At 54.7% G+C, this 23,482-nt stretch overlaps 1 protein-coding gene and 1 long non-coding RNA gene across 11 annotated transcripts in view; one reads left to right on the forward strand and one right to left on the reverse strand.

Annotated features, from left to right (window-relative positions):
• The window catches only part of HRH2 (histamine receptor H2), a 42,111-nt gene that overhangs the window by 8,444 nt on the left and 10,185 nt on the right, over positions 1–23,482 (reverse strand). For 3 of the 8 annotated variants that reach the window (XM_046668245.1, XM_046668242.1, XM_046668244.1), the window contains exon 2: positions 14,480–16,065. In XM_046668245.1, the coding sequence (XP_046524201.1) occupies positions 14,480–15,573 (1,094 nt within the window). In that variant the 5' untranslated portion in view covers positions 15,574–16,065. Of the gene's footprint in view, positions 1–6,341; positions 6,531–6,568; positions 7,078–7,853; positions 7,928–14,479; positions 16,066–17,872; positions 19,197–23,482 lie in introns of those variants that run through there. The other 5 variants (XR_006889529.1, XR_006889530.1, XM_046668243.1 and 2 more) reach the window with 4 other exon arrangements.
• Positions 5,135–22,312, forward strand: LOC124242862 (uncharacterized). Of its 3 annotated transcripts, XR_006889532.1 has the most exons (6): positions 5,135–5,314; positions 9,033–9,104; positions 9,197–9,670; positions 21,137–21,198; positions 21,309–21,402; positions 22,213–22,312. It is a non-coding gene; the product is annotated as an uncharacterized LOC124242862 (long non-coding RNA). The 3 variants fall into 3 exon arrangements; XR_006889531.1 differs by having other exon boundaries at positions 9,033–9,670; XR_006889533.1 differs by lacking the exon at positions 21,137–21,198 and having other exon boundaries at positions 9,033–9,670.

The raw sequence follows: 23,482 nt of genomic DNA on the forward strand, positions 1-23,482 counted from the left end.
CGGGCCTTGAGCTTTGGCCAAAATCAGCGGGAACCTTCTTCTCCAGGCCAGATTAATTTCTGGTTGTCCTAAAATCAGCTACAAGGTGGACATTTCAGGACACCGAGTCACCCAAGAGCCAATCAGAGTGTTTTCTTCAGATGCCTTTGTTTCCTACCACAAACCAGTAGAACCCAATAGGCTGAAACGACCAAACTTCAGCCCGCTGCTCAGCAAAGAAATGACTTTTTCACGGCCTCTCATAATTTTCTGGAAGTAAACACAAAGGTCTGCCTGCGCCAGCACCTGTTTTGAAGGGAGGAGGCCAGGGCAGGACGACGGGCAGGGACGGCACCCCATCGCAAGGCCATGGGGGAGCCCTCTTTCTGTCCTTCAGGAGCAGCGTCAGGTGCACGCAGGGCAGGCTTCCTGCAGGAGCTGTGCAAACACCCTGTGTTCACTTTCACACCAAATAAGGTGACATTTATCCAAGAAAGGCACCCCCAGAGCTCCCTGGGACTTAGCTGAGATCAATAGGTAACAGCCACAAAACCTTGAATCCCCTTTTGTTTTTCCCATGACGAGGGAAATAGATGCTGAGGGTCAGGGAGCTTCAGGCTCCTACAAGGGTTATGATGAGGGACTTCCCAGGGCACGATCCCTGAACACTGGCGGGTCACAGCCTGTGACCAGCCTGGGAGGTCATCAAGGGAGGGGTTGCCTGTGACTTTAGCAGTCCGGTGGGGCCCGGCACAGAGCTGGCATCTGTGAATGAATCAATGATTGACAAAAACTAGCATTTACTGAGTGCTCACATGCTAGCTCCCGACGGGGTATTTTGCATACTTTTTCTAGTTAACCCTCTCAGTGGCTATAGGACAAGTATGGCTGTCCCCATTTCACAGACCAGGAAACTGAGGCTCCGGAGGGTAAGTGATGCCCCGGGGTCACTCAGTAGCAAAGCCCAAATTTGAACCCACAGCTGTCAACTCCCAAGTGCCCTCTCTTCCCACTGTGGCATGTGCCTTCCTGAGGACCAGACCAAGTGACTCGACAGAACGGGACCCACAGGTAAGATGAGAGATGCGGACGATTAGGGCAGGTCACAGGTCTCAAGTAACTCATGAGTGTGAGTCGGTGTGTGGTATGTGTGTGCAAACACACGTGTGGGTATTGTGCACACAAGAGCGTGAGTGTGTGCCAGTGCCTGAGTGTGCGTGGGCATGCACGGGCAGGATTCTGTGGCACAGAAGCCATTTTTGGTCCTGGGGAGCAGGGGAGGCTCCACGGAGCAGGTGGCATTAGAGTTGGGTCTGGGCGATGAGTGGGGCACTGGGGAGGGGAGGCTTCCTCAGGCCGAGGGGCAGCGAGCTGTGGGCTGTGCTCTGAGAACACATGATCTAGTCCAGCTGGAGAAGAAGGTGCCAGGGACATAGCGGGAGAGGAGACAGGAAGGGACACAGCAGCCAGAACGGTTGGGTCATGGTGGAGGAGTCTGCGTGTGACCTGGCAGGTCCTGGAGTGCTGCCGAGGGCTGGGGGCAGAGGAGTCAGGAACCGACCAGGGCGCGGTCTCAGCTGGTGGCCTGGCCTGGCCCTTCTCTAGGAACTTAGGACTACATGGGTCAGTGCGATTGCAGCTGCCTGTGCACTGAGACCCCCTGGGCGGGTGGGAAGGAGGGTGCCCCTCTGGCGAGGAGCATGCACCCAGCACCCGGGAGCCCAGGCTGCAGGCATGGGTCTGGCAGTTTTCATGGGTGTCTTCCTTAAGGCCCTCGGCCAACAGTCACAGCAAACGCTCATTGTGTGCTTGGCCTGCCAGGTGGGCACCGCCACCCTTATCTCTACAGATGAGGGGCATAGCCCTCCAGGGAGTTAAGTGACCTGACCAAGGTCACACAACTAGTAGGTAGAGGAACCAGGCTCTGTGCCACGTCTGCTATGTCCAAAGCCTGTGCTCTGAGCCCTAAGAGCAACTCAATGACAGTCACCACGTGCTGAGCTCCTCCTGAACGCTGGGCCCGACTTGAAACATTTTGTAAGTATTAGCTCAGTTAATCCACACACCAACCCCATGGGGTAGGTACTGTTATTTTCCCCATTTGATGGAGGAGGAAACTAAGGCACAGAGAGGTTAGGAAACTTGCCCAAGGTCACAGCCAGCCAGGGGAGCTGGGTATGTTACAGCACGTTGGGCTCGTTGCCTGAAGGAGACGTGGAGGCATGGGGAGCCTGGCCTCCAATGGACCCCTCCCCTGCCTCCATGTCTCCAGCTCCTACTGCTCACGGCCAGGCATCAACACCACTTTCACAACATCCATGTTGTGACATGTGTGACATGTGTTGTGATGTGTAACATAGTCCTTATAGCCTTATTGCTAAGAGATGAGCAAGTCTAGGCCGAAAGAGCTTTAGTCACTTGCCTAGGAACTCACAGCAAGTAAGTGCAGAGCCTCGAGAGAGCCCAGCGTGGCCCGACCTCAAAGCTCGCCATGCCCCCACCCCCATACACAGGGGATTTGGGTCACGCTCAGATCTCCCCAGTCCCGGCCTTGTGTTCCCCCTGCCCCGCTGCTCGAACCCTCCAGGAGCCCCCATCTGAGAGTGCTATGTTTTCTGACAATGAAGGAACCCCAAAGACCCTGCACACTCTCGCCAGCGGATGCTCACGGGAAAAGAACCCACAGGGCCGAGGCACCTCTCAGTCACTTCGTATCACTCATTCCATCCCACCCTTGAGCGGCAGGTGAAGAGTCAGGCCCGTTTCATAGACGGTGGACTGAGGCTCGGGTCCTCCAGGACCCTGGGGCGCCGCATCTCGGGCTCAGCCCCCTGCAGCACCATTCTGGTCTCTGATGCAGACTTATCGGCTCTCTGGTCTCTGAACGGCTCAGGTCTTGGACGGGGACAGGGTCTCCCCTCTGACAGCCCCTCCTCAGTCCTCAGTCCCTTCACAGACTCTTCTCCTCTCCTCCCTGGCCCCTCTGCCCATCCTTATGCGCTGGTGGCCCCTCCTCCTTGCCGTCTATACCCTCTGCCCTCGTCGGTCCCCTCACAACACTCCCCAGGAGCCTCCCCCTACGCGGCCTCGAGGAAGCGACAGCTCTGACGTGGCTGGTGGCAGGGAAGCCGTGCAGCCTGCCTGGAAGACAATTTGGCCAAGTATTACAACAGGCCCAACATCCCTCCCCTCTGACTGGTAATTGTTTCTAGAAATTCAGTTTCTAGGGAAATAATCTGAAAGACAAAATGTTCTCTGCATGGAGATGTTCATCACAGGGTTGCTTATAATAGCAAAAAATGTGGAGACAACAAAGGACAACAATCAGGACACATTCCAGTCAATCACGAGGCTCCTCATGCACCTGTCCCTGCCAGCAAGCTGCCGTGGCCGGGGTGCAGCGGGCTCTCCACCTGCCGGATGCCAATCTTGGGTCTGCGTATTTATTCCCTCCTCTAACCCTTACACAACCCTGTGAAGTGAGTACTAGCAATGTCTTCATTTTACAGATGAAGAAACTGCAGCATGGGGAGGCCAGGTAAGGTCAGTCAGCTCCTAGGCAGCATCTGCCCCCGCCAGGTTCAGCCACCTTGGAGCAAAATGCTCAGAGTCCCCCTCGCCGGGGAGCTGGGTGTTGAATGCGGGCCACTGTGTAGGTGTGTGCTGCGTCTCGGGGGGTGGGATAGGACATTATTTTAGATGTCAGGGGTTGTGTGGCTTCTCACCCTTGCTTGTCCCCTCGCCAGTGCCGCCCCCGCCATTCTGGCAGCAACTGCAGGTGAGGGCAGAGACCATTTCTTAAGGCCCACAAGGAAAGAGTGGTGGGAGAGGCCAAGGTCCTGTGGGTTTCCAGAGCCTGTGAGAGTAACGCCCCACCACCCCAACAGGAGGCTGAGGGTGAGGTGCCCCGGGCCCCTCCTTTGGGGTCAGAGCTCTGACCTGAGGAGCTCTGGTCATTATAGTGGGGGCCACTGAGGGTGAGTGTGGGGCCTGAAAGCACAGGTCCACGTGCTCCTCTTTCCAGCTGGAAGCTGGGACGAGGGAGGAGCCTCTGCCCACTTGGCAGTGAGGAAGCTTCACATAGCTGCTGTACCCCAAATCCTCTGCTCCCACAGGAGTTACAGGAGGTCCCTAAAATCTCCCTGCACCCACAGTGAACCCCAGCATGTGGCTGGGCCTTGGAGCCTGCCTGCTGGGGGTGCCCCAGAGGGGCTGGGGGCCTGCAGCAGAGCCAAGGCCCATAGGAGGATGTGGCTGGTCCTCAGCAGGGCCAGAGACAGCCCAAGAGCAAGCCAGCTGTGTCCCCCTGGGCCCTGCATGGCGGGCACCATGGATGGAGAAGCTGGCCCAATAGTTCTAGACTGGTCTAGAGGATGCCAGACAGTCTCTGGGAACTTAGCTTGCCCTGGAGGGAAGGAGCTGGGGAGGGGAGAGAATCTTGTATTGGCTGCGTTCAACTTCCAAAGCTACCATGCTTACAGCTGGAAGTGACCGAGCTCCCCTGACCTAGAAAATTGTGTTTCCACCACCGGTGAAATGGTGGCCTGTAGGTGCCCTGAGCAGACTGAAACAAAGAATCTCACAGCTGGGTGGACTCGGGGCTGTGCTCCAAGCTTCTGCCCCAGGCACAGGCATTGATGCCCTTGCTCCTTTCCCAGCTCCTTTCCCCAGCTCTGGGAAGGAGGTGCTATCATGACTAGCCCAGGTTTTCAGATGGGGACAAGAGTTTTAGAGAGGAAAGGACTTGCCCAAGGGCCCCCAGGCCAGCAACACAGGGAGGTCAGCCTTCAGAGCTCTCTCAATAGCCCACCGCGCTAAAGCATGGACTGGCTTCCCACTGCCGGTGAGGGCCCGCCCGCCCCGGCCTCCACACAGGCTGCCCCTTTGCCGGGACCCGCAGCTCCCACCTCTGTCCCTCAGCTTGGGAAATTCCTGTTGTGCTCCAGGAGTCAGCTGAGACGTCACCCCTTCCAGGAGGCTTTCCCTGAGTCCCAGGCGGGGCCCCAGGCCCTCGCTCTCATCACACGTGTTTGTGCCCCTCCCTGCTCATCTGGCGCCTCCCTTATTGGCCCCATCCCCCGACAAACACCTGCTGGGAACGGGCGCCAAGGGGGAGGGAATGAGTCAGCGCTACTGGCAGCCCTAGTATGGGACACACGTGGCCCATGTAGGGACACAAGGTGTGGGCCCTCCTGTGGCCATGATGTTAAGGCCACACCTGCTTATGACAGACAGGAAGGGAGCATGGAGCCGTGACTTCAGGGGTTGCGTAAGACTGCAACAGGAAGGGGCTTGCTCTCTGACTTTCACTGTGAACGTTCCACTTCAACAAAATGTAAGTATTCATAATTATTCTGTGTCTCCCAAGTCGGTGTGGAAAGGGGAAGTTCCCTGAATGTTCCGGGCACTGGGGATAGCCCTGCCACCCACCCATTTCCATCCCTGGGTGACGAGGGTACGTGCTCAGTCCTGGAACTAGAAAGGCCTGAGCCTCGCCCACGGGCCCTCCCCGCACGCTACCACCTTCTGCACGAGAAGCAGGCCCAGTGATGCTTTGTGGAGCCATCAGCCACTTTTTGGCAGTTGGGACAAACTCCCCCACCTACCTCCCCATCTCTGGGCAGAAAGGGAGTGGTCTTCATACTGTAGGAGAGCCTCAGGGGCTGTGGGCACCCCGCAATGCCCAGCGGGTCTCAGGCATGCCCCGTCCCTGTTCCCCGACACTGCCACAAACAGCCCTTAGGGGTTTAATAAACACCAGCGTTGCCCCAAAGCAGAAAGCCCTGTGACTCACCGAGGCTTCTTTAGGAGCGGTGGCAGCCACCAGAAGGTTTAGCTGTCTTTCACAGATAAGGAAACTGGGGCTCAGAGAGGGATGTGATCTTCTCAAGACCACACAGCCAGTCAGTGGCAGAGGCAGAGAGAGACGCAGGTCCCCTGTCTTGTGCCCAGCCTGCACCCCCACCTGCCCCTGGACCCCGCCCTTGAAGCTCAGGTTGTGACAAGGACACATTTCATTGCACTTGCCTCCACACTCGGAGCGATTCATTAGTATCAAAAACATGTTCCGCACCACCCTTGCCAGAAGATTCTTGACACATACAAAGTTGGGGGTTTGGCATAATTCCTCTCCCTTGTTAAGCATTTATGTATAATGAGTGCTGGAGTCACCCCTTGAAACTGTCCAACGCCCCCCACTTTCAGAAGGCGAGGCTCAGGGTCAGGGTCAGGTTGGAGCAATTCAGTGGCACAGCGGGGACACGAGTCCACAAAGCCCGCCCTGAACTCTTCAGCTGCTCCTTTGCAGAGGGGCCATGAGGAGGAAAAAAAAAGAAAAAGAGAAAAGAAAAACTACCACTTACAAGCATCTACTCTGTGCCAGGCGCTTCACGTAAATCGGTGCTAAGCCTCCTCGTCATCCTCATGCGGAGGCATCCTTAGCCCCACTTCGCCGATGAGCTGGCTGAGGCTCAGAGAAGGCAAGCCCAAGGGCGCAGAGCTACACCAGGGGTTGGCAGCCTATAGCCTGGGGACCAAATCCAGCCCCAAACCTGTGTTTGTTGAAATGATTGGAAAAAAAAAATAAATAGAAGAATAACATTTTGTGACTGGTGAGAATAATATGGAATTCACATTTCGGTGTCCATAAATAAAGTCTTACTGGAACACAGCCATCCCCATTCGTTTACGCATCATCTATGGCTGCTTTAGACCCATAACAGCAGCAGGATTCAGTTGCAACAGAGAATGTATGGGCTGCAAAGTCTAAAAATTATTTACTATCTGGCCCTTTGCAGAAAAGGTTTGCGGACCCCTGTCCCATACTGTGCCATCTCCCGCGGGGTCTGGAAGGTCTGCAGGACCTCCCTGTGGCTGCGCAGACTGTTCCCAGCAGAAGGGCATCAGGGCTGACATCCAGACCTTCTGCTTGCAGCCGCGTGTCCTGGGGTTGGGTCCCCTGCAGAAGGGGCCTTCTCCGAATTTGTTCACCTGGAGTGCACTTGTTCTTACGGGGACAAGGTTACCAGCAGTGGTACCCACTCCTCTGCCCATCACCGTCCCTGGGGAGGCAGCCTCACAGCACAGCCCCAGAAGGAGCTAGAAGTGAAGGTGGGGAAAGGGCAGGGGCAGGAGATGAGGAGAAGCCAGAGGGAAGGAAGGGGTGGCTGGGCACAAGCTAGGCTTCCAGCTGGCTTCAAAGGCCAGTCACCAGGGGCGAAATGAGAATTCTCTACCTTTCAAGTGACTCCTGGTGGTGGGGGGTGGGGGGGGGGGCAACGATTTATTCTTCTCGACTTTTGAGGCTATAAAAGGCTTCCCACCTCCTCTCCCTCTGCTCTCCTTCCCCTGACTTCCTCCCTGGGGGTGTGAGGGGGTCTCACTCCCCAAACTCTCTGAAGAGAGAAGATGAAAAGGACTGACTTCTGCTGTGGCCCCCGGGCTCTGCGGTGGTGGTGGCGGCGGCTGCTCGGTGGGGCTGTGTGGCTGTGCCCTGCAGGCCTGAGAGCAGCGGAGCCCCCTCCCCTCGGGCCTGGGGGCGGTGAGCTGGGGGGGACTGGTGGTCCAGGACGCAGCCTCAGGCCTAGAGCTCCCTGCGCAGGACAACAAACGCTTGCTGAAGGAGAATTGGGAGCATGCGTGGAAGGAGGTGGAGAGGAGAAACAGAGGGAAGGAAAGAAAACAAAACCAAATGGAAGAAACAAAGGGAGAAGAGGCAGGAAACGAGGAACGTGGAAAACATTACACCAAGTGAGACAGCCAGGCACAAAAGAGCTGCATTACCTGGAATGTCCAGAACAGGCAATTCTATAGAGACAGAAAGTAGACTGAGTGGCTGCTTGGTTGGGGTGGAAATCAGGGACTGGGAGGTGATGGCTAAAGGCTACTGGGTATCTTCTGGGGGTGATGAGAATGTTCTAAAACTCATTGTGGTGGTGGCTGCACAACTCTGTGAATATAAAAACCAGGGAATTGTACACTTGAAATGAGTAATCGTATAGTACGTGAAGCGTATCTCAATAAAACTGTTATATAAAAGAAAGAAAATAAAAGAAAAGAGACAAAACGAGAGGAAGAAAGAGGGAAAGAGATGGATGGTGAAGGACAAACCTTCGTGGCTGTTAAAGCACCTGCCGCATGCCAGGAATTGTGCCGAGTTCCTGCATCCCCACTCCCTTCGTTCTTACAACAACTCTGCAAAGTGAGTCTGACAGTGACCACAGCTCTATAGGTACGGAGACGCAGCTCACCTCACCCAACCCCTGACTAGTGGTGGGGCCCGGACTCAGCTGGGGCTCCCTAACCTCCACGCCCGAGGTGGGAGAACACCCCAATGGCCTTGAGGTGTGACCACCGCAGCCAGCAGGATTCCAACATGTAGGGGCAGCTGGCCCCTTAGTGAGGCGCGAGCTGCCCCGGGCGCCTGTAAGAGGAGCGCTCATGAAAGCCATTAAGAAAGGATGGAATCAATGTGCCAAAAGGTTAGACTATTTTAGACTGACAAATAGAAATGGTAAACAATAGGATATATTGGAGAATATGAGGAAGTCATTTGGTGTAAACCTAATTCGGCCTGACTTTGTTTTTCCAAAAGGGGCTGACGTGGCCGTGGCTGTTGAGCATGTGTTATATATCTGCTTAAGCATTTGCTCTGTCCCAAAGACAAGAACAAACGGCCTTAAGATAAAGGTGAAACTTCCCCTCACGTTGGCATTTCATTAAGGATAAGCATCTTTGCCTAGGCTAGGAACTGATTGCTGTGCTCACCTGTGACCACCCAGCTTGAGACAACACACCTGCCCCCCTGCTGTGTCCACCGAGACAGCAGACCTACTACCTGCTGTGTCCATCAATCGCTGTGCTGACAGAGCAGTCTTGTGACTATTGTAAAAGGGACATTTCAATCCTATGTGGAACATCCTCTTTGAGGGTATACAACCACTCTGTACACCCCAATTCTTTGGTGCCCTTCCTTCCTTCGAGAAGGAAGGCCCCGGGCTACATGGTCCTCACATTTTGGCTCAGAATAAACTCACCCCAATTTTCATTTATAGATTGGATATGGATTATTTGTGTCAACAAGAACCACAAGTGACACAAGTCAGCAAGTCTGGGCTCCTAAAGGGGTAAGTTATGCAAAACTTCCTTTCTGAGCAACATCTTCTCCAGAAGCCTGTGTGCATTAGTCACGTCCCCTTTCACTCCCGTGGTACCGCAGCCTCCTCTGCAGAGACTGGACCCTGAGCTGACAGACAGTCAGCCATGCCTCCCCTGGGCCACCGGCCTCCGGCCAAACCAAGACATGCAGTGGAGGTGGACTGGACAGCTCCACGTCGTCTGGAACTCTGGATTGCAACCCCAACTTGGAAGGGCACTTCCTGTGCTTTTGGCACGAGTCACCTCACCTTGCTGGGCTTGTCTGTAACACAGCCGGCAGGGCTCGCGGCTGGGCTGCTGCCCAGGATGCTTTTCTACCCGGAGACTGTGATTCAGAGCTGGCAGTGAATTCGGCTGGGAGGCCTGCCCCAGTGCCATCATTTAAGGGAAGCCCATTGTGACAGCCAAGTTAAAAAGGGAAACATGAATTTCTGAGTCCCCGCCGGGTTCCTGGAACTTGCCTCTTTGAGACTTGTCTTCCTGATCTCTAAAGCGGGGGCAGCACTTCTCATGGCTCTTGGGAACTTAGAATGAGGTATGTGCTCATTCACTCATTCATTCATTCAACAAATATTACAAGGCCTCTCCTGAGCCAGGCACAGTGCTAGGTGTTAGAGAGACAGCAGTGAACAACAGAGGCAGGGGCCTGTCCTCGGGGAGCTTAGGCTCTGGGGGAGCAGACATGAAACAGATGCATCAAGAGGGATGAGAGGACGGCCTGGCCTGAGGGGAGGGCCCGTGGGGCGCCAGGGCCTTGGCTGTGAGGGTAAGACTCTGTACTGGGTTTTAAGAGCACCAGGAGGGGCAGGGCACGACCCCATTTCTGTTTGGAAATGCTCTCTCTGGCTGCCGAGAGAAGGAGAGCAGAAGGAGGGGCCAGGCCCAGGGGAGAGAGGTGAGCTGGCCAGAGGGGTTTGGGGCACCTGCATCCCTTTGCACCTCTTCTCCAGAGGTCTTTCTCCAGGTGCCTGGGAGCACCGCCGCCCGGGCGCAGGGCTCTGCAGGAACGAGGCGCGCCCTCTGCAGAGGGAGACTGCAGATCTCCAGGTGCTTGTGAATGTTATTTCCCTGCCATGGGAGATTACCCAGAGCAAGAGAGTGTGGAAAAGGGACCCAAGAGCCCCAGGCAGAGGTCCAGAGATAGGGGTCTATTCCCAGACTCAGATAGGTCGCTTGTCTCCCTGTGCCTTAGTTTCCCCAACTGCCATCCATGGGACTAGCACTGAGTCTGGGCTAAGTTCAAGTCCAGGCAGCACTTCACTGTGGAAGGAGCTGGGGCTTTGGGGTCACAGGGGCTTGAGCTCGACCCTAGCTCTGCACACATGAGGCCGAGGGGCCGAGGCCGGCTGCTATGCTTCTGGAAGCCTGCTGCTGGCCAGGGGGCCCACACTTTGAGAGCCACTGCCCCAGAATAACATCCTTCAGGGATCAGGGCCTCTGCTTGGCTCAGTGTTGGGCCCTGAACAGTGCTGGCCCACAGCGAACCCTTGGTGAGTGCCTGTGGGTGAATGGACTCTGAGTGGCTTGTTTGACGGGGGCAGAGGGGGTAGAGGGTGGGTGTGGGCCTGGGGAGGGCGGCAGAAGGTGGTCAGGGACCAAATCATGAAGGGCCTCTAATGCCAGGTTAAGGAGCTGGGACTTGTGGCAGCTGGATGTGGTCTCCAGAGATGTCCACAACCCCATTGCTGAACCTGAGAATGTTACCTCACATGGCAAAAAGGACTTTGCAGACGTGATTAAGTTAAGGAATTTGGGATGGGGAGGTTATCCTGGACTATCCTGGTGGGCTTTAAATGTGCCCTTATAAGAGGGAGGCAGAGGCAGCTTTGGCTATAGAAGAGGAGAAGATGTGACCATGGAGGCAAGAGGCTGGAGTGATGTGAGGAAGGGGCCGTGAGTGTGGGCGGCCCCCAGAGGCTAGAAAAGACAAGGAAATAGATCCTCCTGTGAAGCCCCAGAAGGAACCAGCGCTGCCACCACCTTGATGTCAGACTCCTGCGCTCCTGGACTGTAAGAGAATACATTTGTGTTGTTTTCAGCCACCAACTTCATGGTCATTTGTTGCAGCAGCCCTAGGAAACGATCATGGGCCTATATCTAGTAGGAGCAGAGGAAGCTGCTGGGCAGGGGTGTTGGAGCAGACAGGGCGTCCAGGGGAGAGGTGATGGGGGTGGGGGGCAGAGGCAGCCAGTCGGGGTCAGGAAGGGGCAGGCAGAAAATCCTTCTTCGGAGGTGGCCGCTGGTTTGCAGCAGGGAAGGGAGGACTGGCCAGCTCAGCAGTCTCTCCTGGAGGCTCCCTTCCCCCCGCCAAGGGCAGGCCCAGATCAGTCCTAGGAATTCTAGGCTCAGGCACACACTCCTGCCCCCTTGGCAACGATAGGGCTTTCGGTCAAGTCAACACTGGCTTTTGTCCCCACTGGGAGAACAGGAAAGACACGCTATCAGTCATGGGGGAAGCTGGGAGCTGACCTTATGGAGGGCCACACGAGGCCCTGAACGTCCTGACAGCCCAGTGGGAAAATTATCCTCTGGCTGTTCCTGTTTCCTGCACCCCCATGTCCCTGCCATGATCTGAAGCCCTCTGACTGGTTCCCCATCCTCCTCTGCCAAACCCCTCTGCCCACGCTCCCGGGGGGCTGGAGGAGAGAGCACGGCTGTGGACCCGAGGAACATGTACTCCACGGCTGCTGTGTGTGACCAGGACATGGCCTTTTGGCTGGTCTTAGCTTCTCCACAGCCCCCACCCAGGGCGGCCATGAGGATCAGAGGAGAAGTGAGCAGAGGAGAAGTGTGTCCCCAGAGGACAGTCAGTGAGGGGGGTTGCTATTTCTGCTGATGCTCAGATCTTGGCTTTGGCTGACTCCCTAGCTTGTTGCTTGGGCAATTTACTTAACTTCTCTGAGCCTCAGTGTTCCCACCCGTAAAGTGGAAACCAAACAACCACCTACTCCACAGGGTTGTGTGAAAAAAGAGATGAGGCCATGCGTCTACAGGGCCTTCACCATCTGCATTTAAGGCTCAACTCAGAGGTCTGCTCCCTGGCCCGTGCACTGCCTCATTCGGGTGCCCAGTGCCCTGGGTTTCACTCCTTGGCACATGCTGCACATGCTGCACTGCACCGTTGCCAGCCTGCTCCTCAGCTGGACTGCGAGCCATCACAGGTAGCATGGGGTGGGGCTTTGCTTCATCTCCCTTCATACCCTTAGGACCTGGCACAGGGTTGGGGACGGGATGCCCTCCCAGAGGATTAACACAGAGAAACAAGGGCCAACAGGTAAAACTGGCACCTAGCGGGTGTTCTGTAAGTGTTAGTTATTGGTGTTAACGCTTATTGAATATGCTTCCCTAGGGATTAGGGGGAAAGGCAGCCCATTAGCCCTGGGGTCGCGAGTAGGAAGTGGTATGCATGGCTAGACTGAACCATGATAGCTGCTTTGTCCTTTGTTTGCTTCATGAACTAAATGGGCTTTGCACTGGAGGCTGCTTCCTGAATGAGGGGGTGTGGAAGGACGTGGTCAGATGGGCATCTTATCCATCAGGGCTGGGTGTGGAAGTCCCCAGATCTGCATTTTGGAGAGACACCTTTGGGTGGCTTGGAGGATGGATTTGAGAGGGAGACTCTAGAGGCAGGGAGGCCAGGAGGAGGCTGAATGTAAGAGCTTATTCCAGCAGGACAGCACTGCAAGGGTGGAGGGCCCGGGGCCCAAGGCTAGCAGGGAACACTCCGCACCTGGCTGCTGCAAGGACCAGAGGGGACATGAGGCCCGGGTGTCTAGTTGGACAGTTTGGCCCCCACAATCCTCCACAGAGGGCAGGATCCACAGTGTGTGTGGGTCTGCAGTGTCTGCCCGTTTTTCTCGAGGCTGCTGCTCACTGCTCGAGAGGGGACGTGCATCCCAGGAGGGATCGTAGGGCCTGTTCGCATCCCTTAGCTCACGTGCTTCAGGTAACTCTGGGAGGCCAGCAGGGCAGGCTGCGTGAGGACAGACCCCACACTCTAAGACATGAGGAGACTGAGGCCCGAGAGGGGCAAGGACTTGCTCAAGCCACAGAGTGAGCGAGGGCAGAGCTGAGATCGCGGCCACGCAGTTGACTTCCCATACCTGTTCATCACAACAAAGGCCAAAAAGATCATTTCTACATCCCCAGTGTTCAGCACAGTTCCCGGCACGTGGTGGGAAGCTGACAAATGTTTGCAAATGAATGAATGAATGAATGAATGAATGGGTCAGTCTCATAGACCAGCATTGTGGGAGGCCCAGGCATAGTCTGTTGGAAGAGAAAGGGAAGTGCCATTTATGGAGCCCTTCTCTGTGCCAGCTGTTCTGCAGCATCCTTTCATCTACTCCTCTCAACAGCTCGAGCTGACTAGACTCTACCTTCCTCTCCAAGCCGGGAGCTTCCTCAGCACCACTCAAGTCTTTGGTGGGGTTTCCTATAATACCCTGCACTGGCTTCATCACCAGGGAATTTATCTAAATCTCGTTCCGATCCTGTTTATCTTTTCAGCCTGGATACCTCTTGGGGATGGAATCCCCAGGCGTCCTCTCTCTTGCATCTCCTGTATCCTGAACATGCAGTGGTCTCCAACCTTATTTTTTTATGCCACCTTGATTTTGTTCTATTCTCTTCCCGTCTCTCAGGGACCAGTGCCACATCTCCCTTCACTGATGTCCTCATCTCATGTTTCTGGTTCACGTCTTAGAGGTGAACCAGAGCCCTCTTCCCAAAGCACAGATCTGCCTGGGTTGCCCTCACCCCAATTCTAATCCTTCCATCTTGGCCTAAGACCTATGAGATAATGTCCAAGCCCTCAGCCTTGCCTTCAAGGCCCCGCCTTCCCCACTCAGCCAGTCCTCTTTCTCGAGTCCTCTTTCTCCTGCGACTTGAGTGCCCCCTGGGGAATGAGCTGATGCATAGTAGGTGCTCAATGAAAGCACACAAGCTAGGTTTCTCATGTGAACCCCAGGTGGCAGCATGTGTGCATGGCCATCCGAGGGCTGTCCTGGGTGGTTTGGTAGGTGGGCCTTAAACTTAGGGCTCTTGATTATAAGGACAACGTAGCTAGAAAACAGGGCCCACATGTTCTGGAGTTGGGGGACTCCTGTCCAGGTCCCAGCTGTGTGGCCCTGGCCAAGTTCTCTGAGATTTAATGTAGTCCTTTTAAAATGGAGGTGAAAAGTTCTATCTCAGGGGGCTGTTGAGAGGATGGCATAACATGAGGTTTGCAAAGTGCTCATGAAGAGCACCAGCATCTTGTGAACAGTTGCCACCTTAATGGCTACCATTAATGGGACCTCCTCCCCATGCCCCCAACCTGCATGCACACGGCGAGGGTAGTTACCTGTCTGTGGCTCCCCGGGGGACCGTGACCTCTGTCCCACTCCACACCTGGAGCTTCAGGGGCTTCTCTTCCGGCCTCCTGGGTTCTGGGCTTTGATTCCTGGACAGCTGAGAGCTGTTGGACCTCAGAAAAGTTTCGCGGGCGTTGCAGCCAGCCAACCTGCAGTGGAAGAGCTGCTGGTATGCTGTGCGGAAGTCTCTGTTCAGTGCAGCGTACAGGATGGGGTTCAGGGCCGAGTTGGCATAGCCTAGCCACAGAACGACGGCTTCAATGACCTCATTGACGGCTTCATCCCCTTTCAGCCCACGGTAGACAAACACGGTGAAGTAGGGGAACCAGCAGATGATGAAGGCTCCCATCACAGCGGCCAGCGTCACTGTGGCTTTGTGCTCCTTGATGGTGGCTGCCTTCCAGGAGCCGACGTGATGGATCCTCCTGGCCTGATCCCGGGCGATCTTGAAGATGCGGTAGTAGGTGATGCACATGACCAGCAGAGGCAGGTAGAAGGTGACCAGCCCGTCCACCAAGCCGTACACCAAGTTGACCTGGACTTTGCACTTCGAGGCAGTGTGATTGACCCCTGTCAACAGCTCTGACGAGCTGTTCTCGCTCCTGCTGTTCCAGCCCAGGTGGATAGACAGGAAGGACAGGGTGATGGAGATGACCCAAATTAAGACCAGGGAGATGACCACCCGGACAGGAGTGACCAGCACGGGGTAGCGCAGGGGGTCCGTGACAGCACAGTACCGGTCGAGGCTGATCATGAAGAGGTTGAGGATAGAGGCTGTGCAGAGCATGACATCGAGGCTGGTATAGATATTGCAGAACACCTCGCCAAAGCCCCACGTGCAGGACAGCTGGTAGAAGGCTGAGAAGGGCAGCACCAGGAGGCCGAGGAGCAGGTCAGTGATGGCCAAAGATACAATGAAGCAGTTGGTCAGACTGCGGAGCCGGCGGTTCAAGCCCACGGCCAGGCAGACCACCACATTGCCAGCAATGGTGATAAGGATGAGAACAATGAGGACCACGCTGACAGTGACCTTGCATGCGGTAGAGTCCAGACAATAAGGAGGGGCTGTGCCATTGGACGCCATCCTAGGACCCTACAGCACCTTCTTCCGCACGGCCCCTGGCTACTTTTCACCCAGCTCCCCACCGCGTCAGTTCCGTCAACCCCTGGGCTCCGGGCTGAACAGAGCCAAAAGAAAGCGTCCAAACATGAGGAGGCTACAATGACCTAGGCTGTTTCTCTAGAAATAAATAAAGCAGTCTCCTAGGAGGTGTTGGGCAGGAGTATTCATGAAGAAGAGGGAAAGCAGACAGGAATTCGTGGTTCACACTCCAGTCCTCAGATGGCCCCCTGCAGAATGGGCTCCTCCGCGGACTGGAGCGGGTCTCCGCTCTCCAGGGTTTGCACAGAGACTGGGGCACTGGGGCGTGTGTCCGCAGGTGGCTTTGGCTTTATGCGGGAGGGATCATGTGGAGACATGGGCACATCCTTCTCCATAGCTGGCGGCTGCTCCCATCCATGTGACAGGGGTCAAGGACTGCTGCGTCTCCCTCTCAGGACCGCTGGAGAGCAGGAGCTGAAAACGCAAAGGTCGAGGGTAGAGCACTTTGAAACCAGATCGAGAGCTTGACCTGATTCAGGACGGGTCCTTCTAGACCTTGACCTCCCTATGAGACACCAGGAGGCATGGGGTCATCTCGTTAGGAGCAACAGAGGCAATCAGGATACACAGTGGGAGGAGGAAGGGAGGCAGGATGCAAGGGGCTGGACCACTGTGTTACCACGCAAGATACAGGTGGAGGGGCTGGGACTGCTTATACTGGAGGAAGAGAGATCTAGACACAGATTCTAAGCTCCAGGAGAGCAGGGGCTGCATCTGCCTGCTCACTGCTGGCTCCCAGTGCCTGGCCCACAGGTAGGCATTAAGTGTCTGCTGGATAGATGATAAAATGAATGAATGACTAAGCCAGTGTAATGAATTATCTTTGAAACTGCTGAGGACAGTGTCTGACACTGTTTTACAAAACGTTGTCATGCTCTAAACCAGAGGCCAACAACGTTTTCAGGAAACAGCCAGGTAGCAGATACTCTCTGCTTTATATCCCACAGGGTCTCTGTCGCAACTACTCAACTCTGTCTTTGTCGCACGAAAGCACCTACACTGACAGTGTGCAAATGAATGAGCATGCTCCAATGAGATCTTACTTATGGACACAAATGTGAATTTCACATAATTTTCAAGTGTTGCAAAATCTTCTTCTTCTTTTGATTTTCTCCCACTCTCTAAAACTATTTCCAAACTATTAAAAAATGTAAAAGCCATTCTTAGCTCATGGGCTGCACAAAACCAGGCAGAGGGCCAGATTTAGCCCACGGTCATAGTGTGCCAACCACATCCCCACCCCACATCTGCTTGCTCTAAACATCTCTCTAAATCTTACTTTTCATATTTAGCAGCACATGTGGGCCCACATCCAGGTCAGCTGGTACGGAACTCACTCAGTCTTTCTAATGACTGCGTAATAGTCCCTGGGGTGGCTGGCCAAGGTTTATTCCGCCATGCCCCTATCATGGGCAGTTGGGTGGTTTCTATTTCCTCTCTCCCTCCCTCCTTTCCCTCTGCAAACATCACTTCAGTAGAATGGCTGCACACACAATGCTTCTTGGTTAAATCTCAGATCCCCTCCTAGTGGTAACATCCTACGATGCCAACTGATGCAAAACAAGCTAAGGCCCTGCTGATTCCTGGATCCTTTCACGCAAGATGATCCTGGTTTCCCAGAGAGCAGACAGCAAGCAATCTCCTGGGGTTTGGGACTGTGCAGAAATCACATTGACAGCGGAACCCCTCTCAGAAGCAAGCTAAGTGCCATGTGACATAAATTAAGCCTCTCCTAGTCTCTTGCCTGAAGCAGTTTTGCAACCCGAATGTGAGAAGCCTCACTTAATCACAACCACTGTAGTGGTTGAGGGAGCACAGCTCCTGGTCACCTTCTGCTGCTCCAGCTGGCTTGGCCACGCTGCCTCACAGGCTGGGCCTCTGGGTATTATTTTTAGAAGATCTTTTCATTACATAAATAGCCCATAAATAATTAAGCTCTCACCGCCACGCTTAATTAACTTTGTAGGGGGTAGCAGCCAGGGTATGTTTTTTGAGAATCCCTATTTCTGATCAAAATTCTCTCTGAGTTTCCTTAACAGCCAGGTATAGGTATTTTGACATTGGACTGATGTTTTAGCTAACGTTTGGGGGGTTTCAAATCTGAAGGAACCAGCCTCATATAATTAGAAATTAATTCCTCCCTCCCTGCTTCTCTCCCTTCCTTCGTCCTCTCTGCCCCCTCCCTCTGTTCTATGTGGCAGATATTTCTTTCAGAACTTACAATGTGCCGAATGCTCTTCCAGGTGCTGAGGCACAACGATGAACAGAAAGCAGCGGTTCCTTTTTTCATAGTTTCAAAGAAGAACCACTTCTACTGTGTTTCTATTTTGCATCCCAGGTCCCAGAAGTTTCTGGACCCTTTGTGAAGGCAGGGGTCGTTGCATGGAGCTCAATCCATCCTGCACCCCGTGGGTAGAACGCCTGCTGAGAGGGCCATGGCACCCAAGATTATCGCCATCACTGCCACAAGACTGTCGTCATCACAGTTAACATAAAACATACTTTGTTGAACTTTCCTTTCAAACTTCCAAAGCGATGACATGTTTATTGCAGTAAACGGAGTATCCTGAGGTACAGAGGAAGGGCCAGCTATTTGGGCTGTCACACACCCAAGCCCTCCTGCCGGTGTGAGGGGGTGACTGCTGCTGCCCGTTTGGCACGATGGGGGGGGGGGCTTCCACTCCTGTTCCCTGCCCCTAGGTGCACACAGGCCCCGCAGGGCACTGCTTCACACACACTCCCCACATTACTCACCTTTCCTTAACTTTAAAATTCCCATTGTATAATGGATGCCCCCTTAGGGCGCTGAGATCTAACTCATTCTTTTGGGGACCTAGGCCGTGGCAACACAACCACTATTGTGCAAAGATGTACGTCTGTGTCAGCAGGTTTGCAAGTGGCAAAAAATGAGAAACCACCTGAGTGTCCATCAGCAGGGGGACGGTTCACCAAATTACGGCCATCCGTGCTGCAGGACAGTCCGGGGCATGGTGGCGCCACGCACAGTCAATGGAGTATCGCTTCATCCTCACAATGCCCCGCGAGGGAGGGAATCACTGCCCATTGAGCAGCCGAGGAGATGGACGGTCAGGGGCAGAGTGCCGTCACACCCCATTAAGTGGCCAGAGAGCCGATGAGCGCGCAGCTCCTGCGCCTTCAGCCTGCCTTCCCACCCGTCCCGGGACCAGACCTCAGCCCGGCTTTCCAGCTGGATCTTACCTAACACCCCGCGTTCGTCCCCGGCCTCCCCATTCATGCAGCCGGGCCTCTTCCTCCTGCCCTAGCCCTGCTGTCTCCTTCCCCAAAAGTCCCGCTCCCTCTGCTCACGGCAGCTGCTCTCCTTTCAAGGCTGGGCTCCAACACTGCAGTCCCCTGGGAGCTCCCGTGGTGCCCGGAGGTGCAGGCACCCTCCCTTGTCCTTTGTACCGAGTTCTGCTGTGGGCACCTGTGGCCTTGTGTTGTTAATATGGCTCGGCATTTGTCCCAGGTAGGGAGTGGATCTTGCCCACCTCTCTCCACCCCCCATCCACCCATCCATCTGTCTGTCCCTCCGTCCATCCATCCAGCCAGCAAACATTTTCTGCTGTCTATATAAGGGAGAACTATGAGGCACAGGGAGCGTGTGTGTGCACGCGTGCATGTGTGCGTGGTTTCCTCACCTTGGAAATCTAAGGGTGCTCACATGGGATTCAGTGGGCTGGGTTAGTATGTCTGAATGGATGTGTGAGAAAAAGGCTATTTTCCCCAACATTTACAGTGAAATTTTTCAAACACAAACAAAAAGTTGAAAAAACAGTACAACATACATTAGATCTCATGCAATGGTCCATGCACATTAGATAATTGTCTGTTCTCTCATTCTGTGCGTGTGTGTGAAAATCACATGAACTCAGTGGAAACAGAGTTCAGCACCCCATCTTGCGGGCAGCTGTACGGGTCACACTGCTCACTCTCGCATCGTCTCGTCTTTGCCTGCATGGCCTGTGAAAGGCACTTTCTGGAGAACTTGCTCATGGGTTGTGGTGCCCCACCCCCAGCCCCCAGGGAGGCTCCTGACCTCCAGCTGGTCATCACCAAGCACTGAAGCCATGAGAAAGAGCAGTGGCCAGCTTGAGCCGCCGCACGGCGCACCTCTCCGAGGCTGTGCTGGCCCGCCAGCCCTCCAGAGCAGCTACAGCTCAGTATGTTGAATGCACTCAATGAGCTCGCAGATGTGTGTTAAGCCCACTATGCTGGGCTCTGCCCACAAATGCTGGGAGGTCTGCTCCAGTCACTTCCCATGACCAGCCTTGGTTGTCTCTAAGTACAGATCCTTGGTGTGGCAATCCAGGTCATTCCTGACTGGTTCTATCTTCCCTCTTTAGTCTCAGTTCCTGCCTGCCAGTTGTCCTTTAGTGTTTGAGGACAACACTTTGAGAAACACAGCTCCGATGGCATTTAATTCCTCCTGGTTTTGGAAAGTGCCGGGCCAATTCTGACTCTGTGTCTTTGCACATGCTGTTCCCACTGCCTGGAATGCCTTTCCTCCCATCCATGCCTGGTGAACCCTCACTCTTCCTTCAAATCCTGACCTCCTCTATCACCTCCTCCAGGAAGTCTTCCAGAAATAGTTGCTCCATCCTCTCTCACTTCCTCCTCCCACTTGTACCACCTATGGCAGAGGCTTGTGCTTTCTGAGGGGCACAGGGTCCCCACTGGGTAGAATTCTGAGTTTTCAGGGCCCCAGGAAATCTCTCCTCCTACTGGGGTCCTGGGTGATTCACCATCAAAGTGTGTCTCCCCAGGAACTGAGTTGTAGTGGGTGGGACCCAGAATACCATTTCCCTTTTCCATCCTCCCACGCGGCAGCAGAGAAAACGGGGCTTGGAGGGTCACCCCACGAGCAGGGGTGTAGGTGGAGGCAAACCCAGGTCTGTCTGAGGCCCCAGCTTCCCTCTCACTGCTCCTCACCCACGAAATGCCAGAAAAAGTCCTGCGGGTGGTACGTTCTCTTTGCCAGCTAGAAGAGCCAGGCCACCCAGAAAAGCACGTCTGGGCCCCGGGGTCTCCTCCCCTCCAAATCTTATCAAGCCAGGTCCACCACTTTCTGTTTCCTTTTCACTGGGCAGTGAAATGAAGTTTCCCTTTCAGGATTTAAGCACCTAAACCTCAGGCGCAGCTGTGATGAGCTGGCAATTGCACAGGCAGCCAGCAATGTGGGGGAATCAGTTAAGGCTCCTTTGACTGGGTTTCTCACTTGGCCTGAGAGATGAATCTGATCTCCCATGCGATCATTTACAACAGGAACAGAAAACGGTCTGCATCCAGCAACAAGTGTGTGCTGGCACCTTCTGGGGAGACAGTGGGCAATCCTGCAGAGGAGGTGGTGTGACCCTTACTCTGCAAACATCCACACTCAGAGAAGTGAAGGGCAGCCTCGGGGCTGAGGGCAAGGCCTCTGACATTGCCCGGTCTGGGTTCTAACCTCTGTGCTGTCCTTTCACAGCTTGTGACCTTGGGATAATAATGTGTCCTCACTTGGTGGATGTGAAAATGCAGGGAGGAAAGGTCTGTAACAAGCTTAGTGCCTGGCACCTGGTAGGTTGTATTATTTATAATAATGCTATAAAGTTATTATTTTATAATAATAAAAATGTTATTTGTATTGTTGTCTACAGCCACACAGCCAGGAAATAGCCTTCATGCGCTGTCTGTATGTTTACCGTGTGCCTTCCCGGGGCAGACACTGTGCTGGGTTCTGAGGATGGAGTGGTGAGTGCAACAGAGACAGACTTCTAGAAGCTCCTGTCGTGGCGGGGGAGAGAAACGTGAACAGGTCGCTGTGGAGCTGCTCACTGAGCTGCAATCGTGTTAGGAGTCCTATAAAGGGGAGCATATGGCGCCACAGGAAGCCACGAGGGCGACCGATCTGGTCTGGGGGATATCTGAGTTGAGCTCTGCACCTGCGGGAAGGAGGAAACTCAGCGAAAATGAGGGACAAGCAGGTTCCAGACAGGGAACTGTCCCTGCAGAAGCTCAGCGGCAGGAGACAGTGGATTCTAACCCAGAGCCACGGGAGCCTCAGGGGGGTCGGGGGGTGAGTGGAGTGGAAGGCAGGGGGCTACGTGTCTTCCTCTCCGCTGCACACCAGGGCCCGGGGTGTGGCAGCTGGGGGCAGGCCTGGGTCCGACCCTGCTGACCCCCACAGTTATCACTGCAGGTCATGAGACACCGCTGTCACTGGGTCCCAGGAAGGTAGTTCCTTGTGTTTATGAGCCATAATTTCTCAGAACTTTCCCCAAAAATCGGCCATTCCAAATGTTCTGGGTACCTGTGCTGAGGGCATCAGAAATCAGCCCAGCCTCAACCCCTGAGGAGCTCTGCCCCTGCCAGGAGTCCCAGACGGCCCGAGAAGCAGGGGCTACGTCAGTGGGGCAACGTTCACTCTTTAAGGAGAGCACCGAGCCTCTGCAAGCCCCAGAGGGGCCACACTCACACGAGGCACTGAGAAAAGTGCTTGAGGCCTGGAGGTTGGGCCTGAACCGGCTCTGGCTGCCAGGAAGCTCTTCTTCTCCCTTACAGATGCTGGACCCAGGTGCAGCCCCACCTGAGAAGTGCCCACAGCATCCACTGCTGGGAGCTCAGGGGCCCCTGCTCACCGCAACTCCGGAGCCTGAGGCAAGCTGTGGGGTGGGGGCCGGGGGACAAGGGGGTCCAGCATCCTGCAGTTCAGATACAGCCAAGTGATGGGTAATTGGGGCCATGGTGGGGCAACGAGGGGTTGGGGGAACTCAGAGGAACGGAGTTTGGCTCTGCAGGCGGTGGCGGCAACAGTTTTGTGTGTGTGTGTGTGTGTGAGCATGTGTGAGCACACATATGCCAAAGGCAACATTCTAATGGGCCTGGAAGACCCCATGAATGTTGAAAACACTCACAGTGCTGAGCCGGCAGGTGCACTTCTAGGAGACCGTCCTGGGATTCCCCACAGCACTGTGAGCGTTAGCCGGGGCTGGAACCGGTGGGAAAGTGCACACGCAGCATGCCATGTGGCCATCCGAAAGATGCACCGGGTTGTCTGGGTGATGAGGGATGGTGTCCAAACGTGCACCGAGTGAGACATCTGAAGGGAAGGTATGTGTGTGTCTCTCACGTGGACACACGTTGACACCGGCAGACGGCTGGGGCGGGAGGGGAAAGGTGGTGCACTTTGTACCCGCAATATCCTGAATAGGCCCATCCTGAGAGCCAGAAAGCAGGCTGGCGGTTGTTGGGGATCGGGGAGGGGGGATGGGCTGACTGCTTCATGGGTGCAGCGTTTCCTTTTGGGGTGAGGAAAATAGAGGTGCTGGTTGCACGCCGTTGTGAACGTCCTGAATGCTACCGAAGTGTACACTTAAAACGGTTAATTTTATCTTATGTAACTTTCCCCTTAATTGAAAAAGAAAGAAGGAATAAAGACTGTCTCAGACAAACAATAGCTAAGGGAATTTGTGGTCACCCGATGTGGCTTCAGTTTCCCACACTAACTGTGGGCAGATGCCAGGCAAACAGCGTGGGGTCTCTCACTGATGAGAAAACATCCCAGCACGAACTGGTCACACAAGTAGTCAGGGAATGATCTGGACCAGATGCGTGCCTTGGGGTGGGGTGGGGGCACCTATGGACGCTCAAAGACTATGGGACCAGGCCTGGTTCAAAGCCCTGCCCACCTCTTTACCAGCCGTGTGTCCTTAACCTGTCTGAACCTGAGTTTCACCATCTGTCAAATGGGAATAATGATAATCTCTGCCTCACAGAGATATTAAATTATCTGTATTGCTCAGCAAATGGAAGTGGTCAGTGTCCTGGCTTG

The sequence above is a fragment of the Equus quagga genome, chromosome 7 (assembly GCF_021613505.1).
Source record: "Equus quagga isolate Etosha38 chromosome 7, UCLA_HA_Equagga_1.0, whole genome shotgun sequence".
NCBI classification, from domain to species: domain Eukaryota; kingdom Metazoa; phylum Chordata; class Mammalia; order Perissodactyla; family Equidae; genus Equus; species Equus quagga.